Below are 16,395 nucleotides of genomic sequence, written 5' to 3' on the forward strand. Positions count from 1 at the left end.
GCTGTAGGGCTGCTGTTGATCCCAGGGTGGAGGTGACAGAGTTCTAGGCAGAGTGGGAACATGCACAGAGGCCTTGTGTATGTGAAGCTGGCATACCCAGGGAACAGAAAGATGCCCAGGGGTGGAGGACACAGGACTGAGGAGTGGCTAGGTGCCAGAGAGAGCTGCTGGACTGCTTCAGCATGAGGTCATAAACTTGAAAAGAGCCACTCGGGCAGGGAGTGTCCTGTTGATAGGACAGGGATGTCTGAAGACCGGGAAGAGGCATTGTGGTTAGATTCTGGAACCTGGGTCAAAGAGGGGTCTAAACTAGCTCCATTCATTCATTCATGAATCCATTCATATATCAGGTTTTCACAAGGTCTAGTCCCCTGTCCTCTCTGAAGTCCTGTGTCTGGTGCCCCTCAGGACATGTACTCACACCTGCCTGAGTTTAGGGACTCCAGGCCTCACTGTGCAGGCTAGGAGATGGATGCTAGTGACTCACCAAAGACCCACACGTGGTGAGGGGTGACAGGATGGCAGAGCTGCCAGGCTCCGTTATCTACCCGATCACTGAGCTGAGCCACTGGTAAAGAGAGGCTTATGTGGCCAACCAACCCTCCTCCTATCCAGGACTCAGGTTCAGTTCTCCAGGAAGCGCATGTGCTTGGCCCTGGGGGGGGATTCCACACCCCCCCCAGCCCTACCTTTCACACCTTCAACTACTCAATTAACATTTGCCCCGAGGGATCTCGGGATGGGTGTAGCAGAGTTCTGAGTTCGAATTCTGGGGCTCTCTTCCTCTGAAGTGCCCATAAGCCCCTTACACAGGGACGGGAGGCCTAGCTCCCTGTGGGCCTGCCAAGCACGGCACATGTCTGGAAGTGAACAGGCTATGGGGCAGGAGCAGTCAGGCCTCTGTGATCTGAGGTGAGACCTCTTGCTAGAGCTGTGGGCACAAGGATTGGCGCTGAGTCTTGAGCCCCGCGTGTTAATTCTATAGCATCGCGTTGTGTTTTATGTGTATGAATGTTTCACCCGTGTGTGTGTGTGTGTGTGTGTGTGTGTGTGTGTGTGTGTGTGTGTGCACCATATGGGTACGAGGAACTGAACCTGGCTCTGCAATGAGAGCCAAGTTCTCTGAAGCACTGAGCCATCTCTCCAGCCCCAGACAGGAGCAGAATGCCACACAGACCTCTGGGAAATGCCCCTCCCACTGGCCCTGGGGGCTGAGGTCACACAGCAGGAGGTGTCACGATCCAGGACCGCAGGAAGAAGCTAGATCGATACCTCCTACTCTAGGAGCTCTCCCCAGCATGAACCCAGCCCAGACAGGAGGGGGTTGGCCACATCTGCCTGTCAGTGCTTCTGCTGACAGAGGCAGACGGCTTTGTTGACCAAGAGGCTCCTGTTTGCCATCTGCCAGCTGGAAGGGCTGGGCTCCTTCCCTGCAGGGTGGGGTCCACGGGGGCCAACCGGGTGGGAGTGGAGACCCACTTCCAGGTTCCTTTCCCCATGGGCTTCCCTTTCTACGCTTCCAAATGTAACAGGGTGCAGGGGACAGCAGCCGGGCTCAGCTTTTGGAACCAGCCTCTGGAGCTCTTTGCTGCCTGGGTCCGCACCCTTGGCTAAGACACTTGCTCACCTGCAGAAGGCCTGGGAGAAAATTCTAACCAACACCTCTCAGGCTCTGTGGGACCCTCAGCAGGGGACAAACGTGGCCTGTGGAATCACTGAGGTGGCAGAGGGACGGAGGTTTGGAAGCTTGCCTGATGGCACACAGCAGGAAGTGTGTATGGCCGTAAGATTCAAGCTCCAGCTGAGCAGACCGAGGCAGCCTGGTTCCTAGGGACTGTGATCCAGGCCTCTTCATCGGCCGTGACTGATGGCAGTTTCTTCCATTCACATGTCGCAGTTTTTGTTGTTGTGTTAATTTGAGACAGGGTCTCACTGTGTAGCCCTGGCTGTCCTGGATCTCACTCTGTAGCCCAGGCTGGCCTCACTCACAGTGATCCCCCTGCCTCTGCCTCCCGAGTGCTGGGATCAAAGCCGTGTGCCACCACGGCCGCTTGCTGTAGTTGTGTCATGGAGAGTCACACGCCTACACTACCATTCACCTGTGTGTTGCTCTGTGGGCACCTGTCTCAGTGGGCATCAGGATGACCATCAGATTGTCCCCAGCATTTGGGTCATTTGGCCATAGATGGGTCCTAGATAAATGCAGGCCCATGAAAGGTGCAGCCCCTCAAGACCTAACACTGAGCTGTGGAAACCCAGTTAGCAGTGACCAGGCCTCCCTCTGGGTAGGTCCTTCTAGAGAGAAACTGTCACCTCTCTACAAACCGCTGAGCACGACTCCCTGCCGGGTGGCCATGGGAACCCGAGATGGAGAAGGTCATTTAGAAGCTGATTGGGACTCCGTTCGCAATTCCAATCATTATAACTATTATTATTGGATGAAGCGCCACTGGCTAGTGAAGGGGCCTGCTATGCTCCCCAGAGATGAGGGGCGGTGCCCGGACCGGAAGTGGTACAGCTTGCCTCAGCAGGGTCCAGTGTCACAAGCCCCACCCCCCAGCTCTCCATCCAGTCTGTACTCCACTCAGTGTAGTACCAGGAGGCCCGGATCAGTACTGTGGGGTCCTGCTCAGGATCACAGGCCATACAAGTTGGTATCAGGAGACCCTGCCCAGAGCCCAAGACCCGTCCCACACAGCTGGATCCGCCCCTGGCCTGTACCAGTGGGTTCCCCTAACCTTCTCAGCGCTCCCTCCTTGTGCCAGGCAATTGGTCCAATGCTACCGGCCCCGCCCCCGGGCCCGGATCAACAAAGTCCTGCCACTCCTGCCAGCCCCGCCCCTTCCTCAGACTCCACCCTATTTTAACCAGGAGCCCCGCCCATCATCCAACCCCGCCCCCAGCCCTAATAAGGGACCATCTCCAAGGCCGGGTCCCACAGGCAGACCCCACCCTATTTATATTAGGAGCCCCGCCCCCGATGTCTCCCCCCCACCCCTCCCACCCCCGCCAGTTCCGGGAGGCCCCGCCCCTCCCGGATTGCGGGGACGCGGGCGCGCGGCCGCATTCGGAGGAATACGGCTGGGTGGGCGGTTTCCCGCGCCGAGCGCAGAGCTGGGCACTGCGCTGCCGCCTCGCTCGCAGCCGCGCCGGGCCCGCAGCCGAGCCCCGCGTTCCGGAGTCGCTGCAGCCCGCGGCAGGTGAGCCCCGCGCGCTCCGCAGTGCCCAGACCCCGCTCACGGAAAGCCGGGGGCGCGGTCAGCTCGCCGCGCGGGGGGCCCAGGGCCGCCGCCTCCTCCCCCCACGCAAGGCGCAGCAGCCGAGCGAAGCCACAGGTGGGTGGCTGCTGGGGGCGGGGCCGGGACAGCTCAGGCCTGTGGTTCCTGGGGGGGACCCCGAGCTCTTCAGGTGGGTGGGTAGGTGCGCGGGATACAGGCTGGGCCCCGCTGGCGCGGGAGGGAGGCTGACACTACTCAGGGCGCCTCAAGCGCTCAGCGTGACCCTGCATTACGCTGGCCGCGACCCTGACAGGTGGTGACCCCTGAACCAGGTGTCAACCCCATGGGGCCCTGGCAGATGACCCCCCCTCCCCCCGTGTACAAGTGCTAGCCTCTGACAGTTCTGATAATCAGTTGACCCCTGGGCACAAATGCTGGCCTTTTGGTAACCCTAACAGGTGACCCATGCACATAGGTCCCACCCTCTGACAGCGCTGACAGGTGACCTTTGAGCTCAGCTGTCACCCCTGACACCCCTATTTCTTTTCTCAGACTCCCTGGTCTTTGCCTGTTGCCCTCATGAGAAAAACCAACATGTGGTTCTTGGAACGGCTTCGAGGGTCCGGGGACAACGGAGCCAGCCGAGGGGTGGGTGGTGAGGCTGGGGACAAGGCCTCCAAGGGCCCTCTGTACAGCAACGTGCTGACGCCGGACAAGATCCCCGACTTCTTCATCCCCCCCAAGCTGCCCTCAGGCCCCACAGAGGCCGAGGGCCAGGCAGACCTGGGCCCATCCACCTCGGAGCAGAACCTGGCCTCACCTGGGCCCCGCCGAGCCCCGCGAAGCCCCCGGCTGCCTGTCAAGCTGGCCTCGGAGAGCAGGAGCCTGCTGAAGGCAGCCACAAGACACGTGATTCAGATAGAGAGCGCGGAGGACTGGACCGCGGAGGAGGCCACCAACGCCGACCCCCAGGCACAGGGTGCCATGTCACTGCCCTCTGTGCCCAAGGCTCAGACATCCTATGGCTTTGCCACACTGGCCGAGAGCCCCCACACCAGACGCAAGGAGTCCCTTTTCCACAGTGAGCACGGGGCCCTCGCCCAGGTGGGCTCCCCCGGTTCTGGGCGCCGGCGAGCAGGTGCCAAGGCCAACGGGGGTGATGGAGGATCCCGGGAGGCTGGGGGGGCCCTGATGAGCCCTAGCCGCTACTTCAGTGGTGGGGAAAGTGACACGGGGTCCTCTGCTGAGTCCTCCCCCTTCGGGTCCCCTTTGCTCTCTCGCTCTGTGTCGCTGCTCAAGGGCTTCGCTCAGGACAGCCAAGCCAAGGTGAGCCAGCTGAAACACTCGGTGGGCCGCCATGGCTCCCTGTCTGCCGACGACAGCACCCCGGACACTAGCCCAGGTGTCCGTCGCCGCTTGACCCGCAGGGCCACCCCGGAACCAGGCCCCGAGTCTGGCCAGGCACCACGTGGAGAGCACACAGTGCGGATGGGCACCAGGGGCAGCGTGAGGCTGCTGGCCGAGTACGAGGCGGCTCAGGCCCGCCTGCGTGTGCGCCTGCTGGCGGCCGAGGGCCTGTATGACCGGCCTTGTGATGCCCGGAGCATCAACTGCTGCGTGGGGCTGTGCCTGGTGCCCGGGAAGCTGCAGAAGCAGCGGAGCACCATCATCAAAAACAGCCGCCACCCCGTCTTCAACGAGGACTTCTTTTTCGACGGCCTGGGGCCGGCCAGCGTGCGCAAGCTGGCCCTCAGAATCAAGGTGGTCAATAAGGGCAGCAGCCTCAAGCGGGACACACTCCTGGGGGAGGAGGAACTGCCACTGACCTCCCTGCTGCCCTTTCTGTGAGGTCACTGGCTCCTCCCCCTCCGCCCTGAGCTCAGCTGGGGGGAGGGGGTGGGCGGGGCCTGTGGCCCTGTGTTTCCCTGGGTCTCTCTCCGTGGATTGCTCTTTTCTTAGGAGAAGATGCTCTTTTCCTAGGAGAAGCTGGGCTGCAGGCGCAAAGCACTGCTCTGCCGGCCGGCACCCCCCACCCCCCCACTCCGTGATAACTGCCTGACCCACCCTTCCATCTAGAGCTGTGGGGTTCTTAGCGGTCCCAGGATCCCGGGTACCTAAGGCAGCTGGGGCCCGGAGCTGAGTTCCCTGAGGGGCTGGCCTTTTTTTTTTTTTTTTTTTTTTTTCCCTTCGCTGCACGGGGGTGATTTCCCTCACAGTCTGGTTACTATACTCTCTGCTCAGACGCTCTGAGAAGCTCTCTGTGACATCCCCCAGTCTGTGGGAGGTCATCCTCCTTGGCCAGGCTGGCTTCAGGTCGACCCAGCCTCTCAGGTCCTGGGGCTGGGGTTCCATCCAGAGCTACAGGAGGGCTTGGCCTTCTGGCTGGAGCTGGGGAGACTGGAAGGCCGGGGCGCACTAGGAGCTGAGGGAGGCAGTGTCTCCTGGCTGTTGGCTCTTTGGCACAGGCTTCTCCCCGCTCCTGCTGGCCAATCAGAGCCACCTGTAACCCAGAGCTTCGGCCTCAAGCCTCTGACTCCCTCCGCGTCCTGCAGGCTGCAGACAAACTGCCGTGCCAGGATGCCCTTTGCTCCCGAGTGTAAATAGGCTGTGGTGATGGGTGGGAGGGATGGGGCTGGGCTGTGAGTGGTTTCCCTGCCTAGGAAACCCTCCTGGGTGGGATAAATGGCTCCCTGAATGGCTGCTGTGTTTGCACACTCTATGGCTCAGAACAGAATGGACTGCCTGTGGGGCACTGATGGACCAGGGAGGATCCCGTATCCTTCCTTCCTCTTTTGCTATCTTCAAACTCCAAAAGCCCAAGTCCCTCTAGAGAAGGGCATGGGAGCTGATTCCTTAGGGGCCCTGGAGGCGCAGCCCAGTGGCACCTTGGAGTTGACTCCTCCCTATGCCTGGCCCCCACTGTCTCTGGAACTGGGCAGAACCCAGGACTTGGGCTGGTCAGTCAGGATAGAGAGAGGTACCCGTGGATCGCCTGCTATTTTGTTTCCCATCCACTATCCTTCGTGGGGTCCTGTTTTCTATACTGTTTGATATCTCTTGTGTTTGCAGTTGACTGTGTGTGAATCTTTAAGACGCCTCCCCCAAATGTGTTTGTTTATAATGCCGTTTTTAGTGCAGTAAAGGTGTTTGGGGAGTGCGGGGGTGCAGGTCTGCTTGCTTTGTGTTTAATAACAACAGGAGTTTCACTGTGGATGGCAGGCAGGGTGGGGGCCTCTGGTGAGGAAGACCTTTCTCATACTCCTACTCTCTGTTGCTTGGGACTGGACAGAAGAGGGAGGGAGACCCAGCCTGTGTGAGGGGGGACTCACGGATCCGAATGCTGGGCTCTGTCCTCAACCTGCATCCACATCAACACAGCCCTTCCTCACAACAGCCTGCAGAATGGACGTTGCTGATGTCTCCTGAGCTGCTGGAGGCCCATGGATTCTGCTGAGAGTCCAGCTGTCTGGTTGAGGCTGGGAGTGGAGCCTGGTCAGGCTGTGCAGTCCCCAGAGAGCTGTCTCCATTTCCTCCCTAGGTCCTGCCGACTAGGGGACTCTTCGGGGACTGTCAGTTGCCTAAACCAGGAACTGGCCTGCCCCTGTCTGGCCCAGTGAGACTCTGAGGCAGGTCTGGAGGATGCCCCTGCAGTAGGTGCTTCCTACAGGAAGCCCTTTGGGGCCTCTCAGCTGGAACAGGGTTTTCTCTGCAGTGACTCACTGCATGGCCGTGTGTCTGTCACCAGAGTTGGGATAGGATCATCTAGTCCCTGGGAATCACCATTCCTCATGCACCCATGTACAGGACACCCAGGGTCCTAGGTGGGGATGCCTTAGATGGGCAGCAGACTAGAGAGAGAAGGTCCCACTGCCCCTCATTGTCACACCGTCCTCATCACTTTGCTGGCCTCTCTGGTCATTGTGGGTTCCTAACCTCTGTCCTGTGGGTGGGAGGGACCCATGCTAAGGATTAGAGCTGCCACACTGTGGCCTGTGGCCCTCTGCCAATCTGGGCATGAGTTACAACATTGGAGGAAGGAATATGGGAAGTCCGTGACCACTTGGGGAGGGCTGGCCTGGTGGGTCCTCGGCTACAGGAGACAATCAAGTAGAACCCAGGCTGGGTGTCCACTGACTGAAGGCTCAGAGCCCTGGACTGAAGGTCTCCTAGAATTCCAGGACAGGGCACAGCTCTGGTGTCCACCCAAGGCCCTGTGACCTCTCTGATCCCCACTAAGGACCTCATGTCCTTCTGGCCCCAGGACCTAAGATAGGACCTCTGTGTCCCTCTGACCCAGGACAGGACCCTTATGTCTCTCTGACCCAGGACAGGATCCCATGTCCCTCTCTGCCTGGGACAGGACCTCTGTGTCCCTCTGACCCAGGACAGGACCCTTATGTCCCTGTCTGCCTGGGACAGGACTCTGTGTCCTTCTCTGCCCAGGACAGTACCCAGTGTCCCTCTCTGCCCAGGACTAGCCAGTTTAGCTCACAAGTCCTCTTGCTGACACTGGGATCCTCCTCCTGCCTTGGAGTTGCCAGCAGCCTCTGCTGCCAGTGGGCAGATGAGCAGCACCACTGAGGCCAAGGTCCTGGGATGTGTTGCCAGGGCCATTGGGCTTCTCCTGGGCCACCTGTGTGCCACTCCAGAGCTATGTCATCTCTCAGAAGCAAGTGTTCTGTGTGTCACCCTGATACCCTGTGTGGCTCTGAACACATCCCTGTTTTGGTTTGTACACTTGTGTGTTTGTGTGTGTGTTTGCCTGTGTCTATATGTAATGTGAGTGTGCCCCTTAATTCCATGTTTCACCCTGTGTCTGGCAGTGGCGTTCCCAGGCCAAAGCACAGGTCCTGCATCCCCATGCCCATCTCTCTGCCTGAAGCTGAGAGCCCCTTTGAGCCTGGTCCCCCACTCTGCCTCATGCTGCCCAGGAGGACACATGAGGGAGCGTGGACAGTGTCGACAGGAATCCCAGGAGAATTTCTCTTTGCCTTGCGGTCCTCACGGTTATCAGGCCCCATATGGTCTGTGGCAATGGTAAAGGCAGATGTGAGTGTCAGCACACAACCCTGCCAACGTGGCTTCCATCTGAGCCGTCCTGCCTTGAAGATGCAGTGGACATCCAGGTCCTCAGAGGCAGAAGCCTCTTAGTGCCTTCTTCAGAGGGGACCAGCGTAGAGGAAGCAGAACTGAGGGTGAAGGTTATGTCCATGTTGGCTCTCTGGGTCCAGCTGTGCTTAAAGTCCATGGCTGGGCATCCTTCCGGTTTGGAAAGGTGCTAAGTCTCTTTTGTGCTCCAGCCTGAACACTGGAGCAGTAAGCCTCATGGCTGAGGGGTGAGGTCCCTGTCCTGGGGAGTCCCAGGAAGAAGCAGACAACGGATACAGCTTCAGAAGCCTGGGCTGTGGACACTTCAGAGCTGGGAGGAAATGAAGAGGGCGTGAGTGTCCTCCCCGAGATTTGTGGAAGGGACGAGGAAGGCCCCAGGCACAGTCTCATTGATGCCCTGTATGCCCTCACTGGCCCTCTCCCAAGCTTTCCAGGATCTCTTGAGCCCTACCTGCCCCTAAAAGCCCACTCACTGGAATGAGGTGCTGTGGCTGCTTGAGGGGGCCTTCATCTCCATGCCCAGCTCAAGCCTCTATTTTCCACTTGAGTGTGGGGTTCCAGCTGAGCATATGATTAGCTTGGAAAGCCTGTGTTTGTGTGTGTGTGTGTGTGTGTGTGTGTGTGTGTGTGTGTGTAGTGGTGTATGTGTGTAGTGGGTAGCCATTCCAGCTTTGATCTGGAAGTTCCAACCCCCATTGAAGCTTCGGTAACTGTCACGCCTACAAGGCGGGACCAAGAGAGGGTCCTGAAGACCCGAGATCTGGATGCGCTGCCTTCTCTTGGTTCCTGGACCCTGGATACTAGAGGTAGACGGAGCAGAATTCTCCAGAGAACTGCACTACGTCTTCCCCAGACCCTGCAACCTACCTATCCCTTCATTTGCAAGTTACGCCACTAAATAAACCTCCCTTTTAACTACGTGGAGTGGCCTTAATAATTTCACCAATTTATGTCTATGTGTGTGGTATGTGTGTGTGTGTGTGGGGGGGTAGTGGTGTATGTGTATGTGTGTGGTGTGTGTATGTGGTGTGTGTGTGTGTGTGGTGTGTGTGTGTGTGGTGTGTGTATGTGGTGTGTATGTGTGTGTGTGGTGTGTGTGTGTGTGTGTGTGTGTGTGTGTGTGTGTGGTCTTGAGTAACCTTGGGCTCACTGCTCAGTCCTCATACTCTGCAGTGGTAATTAACACAATGGTATTAGGTGGTAACTGCAGGTTGTCAGAGCAATGGCCCCCAGATGGTGTCCCTCCCTCCCCGCCCTCCCCCGCGACCCTCTTCCCTCCTCGCTCCATGTGGGAGGGGCCTCAGCCAGCTCAACTGACTTTGGGTTTCAAGCTGCTGGAGTTGACGGCTGCAAAGCCATGAAGACTTGGGTGTTTCCAGGGTGTGGTCTGTGAGCTGGCCACCTGCTGACTCACTTTACAGTGGGTTGGTGTAAGCTACTGCCGTTAGGGCCGCTGAAGTTAGGGTTCAGGGCTGCTCCTGTGCAACCTTGGTTTGCATCCGGGCAGGTTGCCCCTTTTCTGTGACTCTGTTCCCTCTCCAGCACCCTGCATCCTGCCGGCCTGGTGGTGTAGGAGGGGCAGAGACTGACACACGATACTGGTTCTGCTCTCTGGAGGCTGGGGCCCGAGTGGGAACCAGCCTCTCCCATTGGGAGGGGGGAGGGCTGGGCCTGACTCCTGGGAGGGGGTCTGTGAAGTCTACTGGGGGTCTTGATTGACATGGGGAGGGCTTTAGGCCTCAGGTAATCAGTCTTCATCTGATCAGACTCCCTTGCCCCAGAACTCACATGCCACACCATGCCAAGCCATACCACACTAAGAGAGCTTTGATCTAGGGTATAACAAGAAGGCAGCAGGGATGTTTTTGTCCCTTTCCAAGCTTTGGATTTGTCTTAACCTGAGAAGGGAATGAGGTTAAGACATGTGGACCGCTGGCCACATGATTCAACTTGCTGCGTGCTGTGAGCGCTCAGTGCATGCTGGCTGTACACAGCAAACACTCAATGCCTTCTCTGCACTCAGTACGTTAGCCACATACAGTAAGTGCTCAGTGCATGCTGGCTGCACACAGCAAACACTCAATGCCTTCTCTGCATGTAGAAGGTGCTCAGCATTCTTTAGTTGGTACTCAAATCTGGCTCCTGAATCTCTAGTAGAAGATAGGACCCTATGATGACTCCTGTCCCTGGGCTAGTGTCCCAGATGACATCCCAAACCCTCTCCCACCTTGGGATATGTCCTATTCCCCAAAGCCAGGTGACAACAGGATGCATTTCCCCCCCTCTCCTGCTCTCAATCAGGTCCCAAAGAAACCCAGGAAGAATGGCTGTGGTTCCTATTAGCATACCAAAGCGCATGCTGGTCGCCAGGCTCCGTCTGTCCCTGTGGTTCCTCCCTGCTCTTCTCACCCCCACCCCTCCACCCCCAGCCAACTCCCGCCCTAAACCTCCATAGCCCAAGGGTTGCGGTCCCTCAGCTTCGGATTCCTACAAAAACCTGCCGATTTGGCCACTGCTCCCTTGGTTCTTCTCTTGGTCCTCTCGGTCCTCTGCTCTGGCCCCTGGTCCCCTCTCTTGCCTGTCTTCCCCACCTCTCGTCTATTCGGCTGGCCATGTTCAATCCGCTACTTTCTCTGCTCTGGCCTCTTCCAGATGCCCGTGACTGAGCTCTCCCTCATGTCTACAATAAAACCCACCGCCTCGACCACACCGCGGACCACACCGCGGATGGCCATGCCCTTGTTCTTACTCTGGGAACCTGCCGCCCTGCGGAGGGGACGTCCAGGCAGCCAAGTGGCCAGCTGGCAGCCCACAAGAGCTTAGCCTCAGTGGGACAGTGCGTGGTCCCTGTGTGCCTGAGCTCCTGCTCAGTCCAGTGCTCCAGCCAGGACATGGCTGTGCTACCTTCGAGGGTGAGACTAGGGGCTTCCTGGAGGGGGAGGGGACAGGAAAGGGAGATGTGTGTGAAGGGTTGCGTCCTGAACAGGGACAAGCCTGGGATTCATGCACTTTGTTCTGGGTATAAGGTTTTTTAAAATTAAATTATTATTATTATTATTATTATTATTATTATTATTATTATATCATTATTGTTAGGTTTGCTGGGTTTGGGCGCCAGATGAATGAAAAGAGAAATAAAACGGAAGGACATGCTGACTTCTACGTATGGTGGAGGAGAAAGGCTCGAACATCTGGGAGAGTCCAGAGTGGGTGTGACCCTGAGCCATGTGAGGAGTGGGGGATGGGGAGGGAGAGAGGAGGCCCGGGAGGGCAGGGTCCCCAAAGTGGTTGGATTATATAAGGAAGGGCAGCCCAGCCCCCGGCCTGGAGAATTTAGGTAGGGACTGGGTATGCCATCCAGAAGGGTCCTGTAACAGGACTGAGGCTGAGAATTTAGGGTAGGGACTGAGGGATGCTGGGAGAACCTGGAGGCCAGGTCTGCTTTGATATGTTAATGGCGCCTTAGCCTTTTGTCCTGGCTGTGAAACCTAACAATTATCCTTATTTTACTTGGGAGGCAGAGGTAGGTGGATCTCTATGAGTTTGAGGCCAGGCTGGTCTACACAGCAAGTTCTAGGCTAGCCTGGGGTACATAATGAGACCCTGTCTCAAAACAGATTTTTAAAATTTTTATGTATTTATTGAGTGTGTGTATATGTGTGTGAATGTTTGTATACTTGTGTTTATGTGTGTGTACATGTGCGCGTGCGTGTTTGTGTGTGTGTGTGTGTGTGTGTGTGTGTGTGTGTGTGTGTGTATGAGGAGGTCAGAGGACAACCCATGGGAGTCAGTTCTCTCCTACCATGTGCGTCCCTGGGATCAAAGTTAGGTTGTCAGACTTGGGTGCAAGTCTTTACCCATCTTGCCAGCCCAGGCGATGGGTTTCGATGATATTTTAGTAGGAACCCCGATCCCCAGCCCACTGCCAGATGTCTGTGGGGCAGGACAGAGATGGGGTGGGGCTGGCGTTGTCTGGTGAGGGTGTGCAGAGTTTGCAGGGAGATTGCCAGGCTCCTGGTGCAGAGGAAACTCAACACCCGAGGTCTGTGAGGAGGCTGAGGAGTTACTACTGTGTTGCTGCCCCAACTGTTTTTTGTTTGTTTGTTTGTTTTTTGTTTTTTGTTTTTTGTTTTTGTTTTTTTTTTGTTTTTGTTTTTCGAGACAGGGATTCTCTGTGTAGTTTTGCGCCTTTCCTGGATCTCACTCTGTAGCCCAGGCTGGCCTCGAACTCACAGAGATCTGCCTGGCTCTGCCTCCCCAGTGCTGGGATTAAAGGCGTGCGCCGCCGCCGCCGCCGCCGCCGCCGCCGCCGCCGCCGCCGCCACCACCACCCGGCTGATGTCCCAACTGTTAACCCAGAGAATCAGGAGGAGAAAAGGCCAAGTCTACAGTTGTCCAATTAAAGCAAACTATATTTTGGGGCTCACTGGGACTGGCCAGCAGGCTGCCTCACCCTGTTGGGACTTGAGAGAGCAGCCCCTGCTGGTCTCTTGGGGTCCTTGTAGGAGAGATATGGAGTTCACAAAGGGGAGAAGGTTGGCAGTTACACATTGGTAGAAAGATAAATGAAAGGGAAGGAACAGGGGGAGGAATCATGGAAAGGGGTTGCAATAGTTTCCGTCAGACCTAAGAAACAGGAAGTTACTCTTAATTACAAGTAGAAACCTTAACTTGCAAGGACCTAACACAGGACAAACAGGATCTTATCTTTGACTGCACACAGATCCCTCAACCTGCACAGGACAAACAGGATCTTAGTTACAAATAGAAACCTAAACTTCCAATGACTTTAACAGGACAAACAGAAATTTTTTTTTTTTTTTTTTTTTTTTTTGGAGGCAAGGTTTCTCTGTGTAGTTTTGGTGCCTGTTCCTGGATCTCGCTTTGTACACCAGGCTGGCCTCGAACTCACAGAGATCCGCCTGCCTCTGCCTCCCGAGTATTGGGATTAAAGGTGTACGCCACCACTGCCCAGCCTCTTTTTTTTTTTTTTTTTTTTTTTTTTAATTTTTTATTTTATTTCTCTGTGTAGCCCTGGCTGTCCTGGAAGTCACTCTGCAGACCAGGCTGGACTTGAACTTGGCAGCATCACCCATGAGGTCCAGTTTTCCAGGTATAAAAGATGCAGGATGGAGGGGTCATGGAGTCTTATACCATGGCTCCAGAGAGCCACTGAGCCAGGCAATGGGAGGCAGGGCCGGAGTCTCTGCAAGGCTTTGAGAGGCCGCTGTGTGTGAAAAGCAAACTCTACTCAGGAGGAAGTAGGGGCCAGGACCATAGTACACCAGTGTAGCAGAGCTGTAGGCATGCCGTGGGGGTGAGCCCAAGGGAAAGGTTGTGCATGCTTTGGTGGCAGAGCTGGAGGAGTGGGCTACCCAAACCCTCTGGAGACCAGATGATTCTAAACCACAGATGCCAGACATGGGGCTGGGGGACTTGGTGTTTGCATCCTGGGTTTCCTTCTTTATTTGGTCTGGTAGGTACTTACCATATCGTATCGTTTCCTGTCTGGAATGGAAATGTTCATTGTGTGCTGTTGTGTATCGGTAGGATGCAGTGTGTTTGATTTTATAGGCCTTCACAATTAGGGAGATCTTGGACTTTCTGAAAGTGTTAGAACTGTTAAAGTCTATAGGTGACCTTTGCAATTGGATGGGATGCATTCAACATTATGAGACGGCCATGAGACTCTGGGGACAAGGGAAGGAAGGTTAGGACTTAAAGCTGAGAAGTTTAGGCGTCAAATAGACAAGAGGTGTGATTGATACTTCTCTAGTAGATAGCCTCTAGCCCTGCTTGTGAGGGATGGTGTAGATTAGGTTAATTGAGGTAGGAAGGCCCATCTAAATGTGAATGGCGCCTGGCCTGGCCTGAATAAAAGGGAGCAGTGTGAGCTGGATGTGGTGGTGCACACCTTTAATCTCAGCTCTCAGAGGCAGAGCCAGGCGGATCTCTGTGAGTTCGAGGCCAGCCTGGTCTACAGAGTGAGTTCCAGGACAGCCAGGGCCATGCAGAGAAAACCCTGTCTCTGGGAAGGGTGGGAGTGGGGTGGGGAGGGAGAAAGTGAGCTGAGTCCCAGCATTCATCACTCTGTTTCCTGACTGGATACAATGTGGCTAGCAGCTGCTCTTGCTGTCATGATTTCCCTGCCAGGATGGACTGTGCTCCACCGAATTCGAGTAAAAATAAACCCTTTCTCCTTTAATTTGTTTTCGTTAGGGTGTTTTACTATTTTCTTCATTTTTTTTTTATTTTATGTGTATGGGTATTTTGCTTGCGTGTATGTCTATGTACCATGTATTTATAGTGCCAACAGAGGCCAGAGGAGGGCATTGGATCCTCTGGAGTTATAGGTGACTGTGAGCTACCATGTGGGTGCTGGGAACTTAACCTGGGTCCTCTGCTGAGCCGTCTCTCCAGCTTGTTAGGATATTTTATCTTGTTAGGATATTTTATCAAAGCAACAGTAAACTAATACAGCCCCATGTGGAAGGTGTCCAATGACTGATCCTGTCACACACCTCAAAATCCATCCCATAATCTTACCCTCATCCTACCACTACCTTCCCATCTTTTCTCCTCATTATCTGGATCCTCCACCATCCTCTTATCACCATCTTCCAATATCCTCTGTCGTCCTCCATCATCCTCCATCATCCTCCACCATCTTCCATCATCCTCCACCATCCTCTGTCGTCCTCCATCATCCTCCACCATCCTCCACCATCTTCCATCATCCTCCATCATCCTCCACCATCTTCCATCATCCTCCACCATCCTCCATCATCCTCTACCATCCTCCATCATCCTCCATCATCCTCCATCATCCTCCACCATCTTCCATCATCCTCCATCATCCTCCATCATCCTCCATCATCCTCCACCATCTTCCACCATCCTCTACCATCCTCCATCATCCTCTACCATCCTCCATCATCCTCCACCATCTTCCATCATCCTCCACCATCCTCCATCATCCTCTTATCACCATCTTCCAATATCCTCTGTCATCCTCCATCATCCTCCATCATCTTCCATCATCCTCCACCATCTTCCATCATCCTCTACATCCTCCATCATCCTCCACCATCCTTCACCATCCTCCATCATCCTCCACCATCCTCCATCATCCTCCATCATCCTCCATCATCCTCTTATCACCATCTTCCAATATCCTCTGTCATCCTCCATCATCCTCCACCATCCTCCATCATTCTCCACCATCCTCTACCATCTTTCATCATCCTCCATCATCCTCCACCATCCTCCACCATCCTCTATCATTCTCCACCATCCTCCATCATCCTCTACCATCCTTCATCATCCTCCACCATCCTCTATCATTCTCCACCATCCTCCATCATCCTCTACCATCCTTCATCATCCTCCATCATCCTCCACCATCCTCCATCATCCTCTACCATCCTCCATCATCCTCTACCATTCTCCACCATCCTCCCACCATTCTCCTCTTACCCAGTCACCGTAACAAAAAGCAGCTTAGGGAGGAAAGGGAGATAAAACACCATAACAAAAAGCAGTTTGGAGAAGAAAGGGTGTATTTGGCTTACAGGTTACAGTCCACTATCGAGGGAAGTCAGGACAGGAACTGAAGCAGGAACCTGGAGATATACACCAGGACCACCTTCCCAGAGTGACACCTCCTCCAGTGAGCTGAGCCCCTACGTCAATCATCAATCAAGAAAATGCTCCCACAGAATTGCCTTCAGGCCAACCTGGTGGAGACATGTCCTCAGCTGAAGCTGTCTCTTCCTTGGCTAAGTCAAGTTGACATTAAAGATCAGCCCTCAGATCCCCTCCACAGACCCCCTCCACCGTCCTTGTAGGGCAGGGGGTGGGTTAGCTTGGCCTGGGGCTGAGGCAGTCAGGGGGATCAGGGGGTGGGTTAGCTTGGCCTGGGGCTGAGGCAGTCAGGGGGATCAGGGGGTGGGTTAGCTTGGCCTGGGGCTGAGGCAGTCGGGAGTTTAGCACTCACTGATGGTAGCTGAGGGGTTAAATGTTCCCTCTGCCTCACAGGCCTCTCTTCTTCCTTTTACCAGAAGCTGGG

At 55.5% G+C, this 16,395-nt stretch overlaps 1 protein-coding gene across 1 annotated transcript; it reads left to right on the top strand.

The window, feature by feature from the left end:
* The first annotated feature begins 3,797 nt into the window (after positions 1-3,797).
* On the top strand, positions 3,798-5,066 carry C2cd4c (C2 calcium dependent domain containing 4C). The gene has a single exon (XM_059252150.1). The coding sequence runs from the start codon at positions 3,798-3,800 to the stop codon at positions 5,064-5,066; it is 1,269 nt and encodes a 422-aa protein (XP_059108133.1).
* The last annotated feature ends 11,329 nt before the right edge of the window (positions 5,067-16,395 follow it).

Source organism: Peromyscus eremicus, unplaced genomic scaffold, assembly GCF_949786415.1.
Source record: "Peromyscus eremicus unplaced genomic scaffold, PerEre_H2_v1 PerEre#2#chr22_unloc_1, whole genome shotgun sequence".
NCBI lineage: Eukaryota > Metazoa > Chordata > Mammalia > Rodentia > Cricetidae > Peromyscus > Peromyscus eremicus.

Bases quoted from the DNA above. Each gene is read 5' to 3' on its own strand.
- C2cd4c (XM_059252150.1), top strand. From the start codon at position 3,798: ATGAGAAAAACCAACATGTGGTTCTTGGAACGGCTTCGAGGGTCCGGG.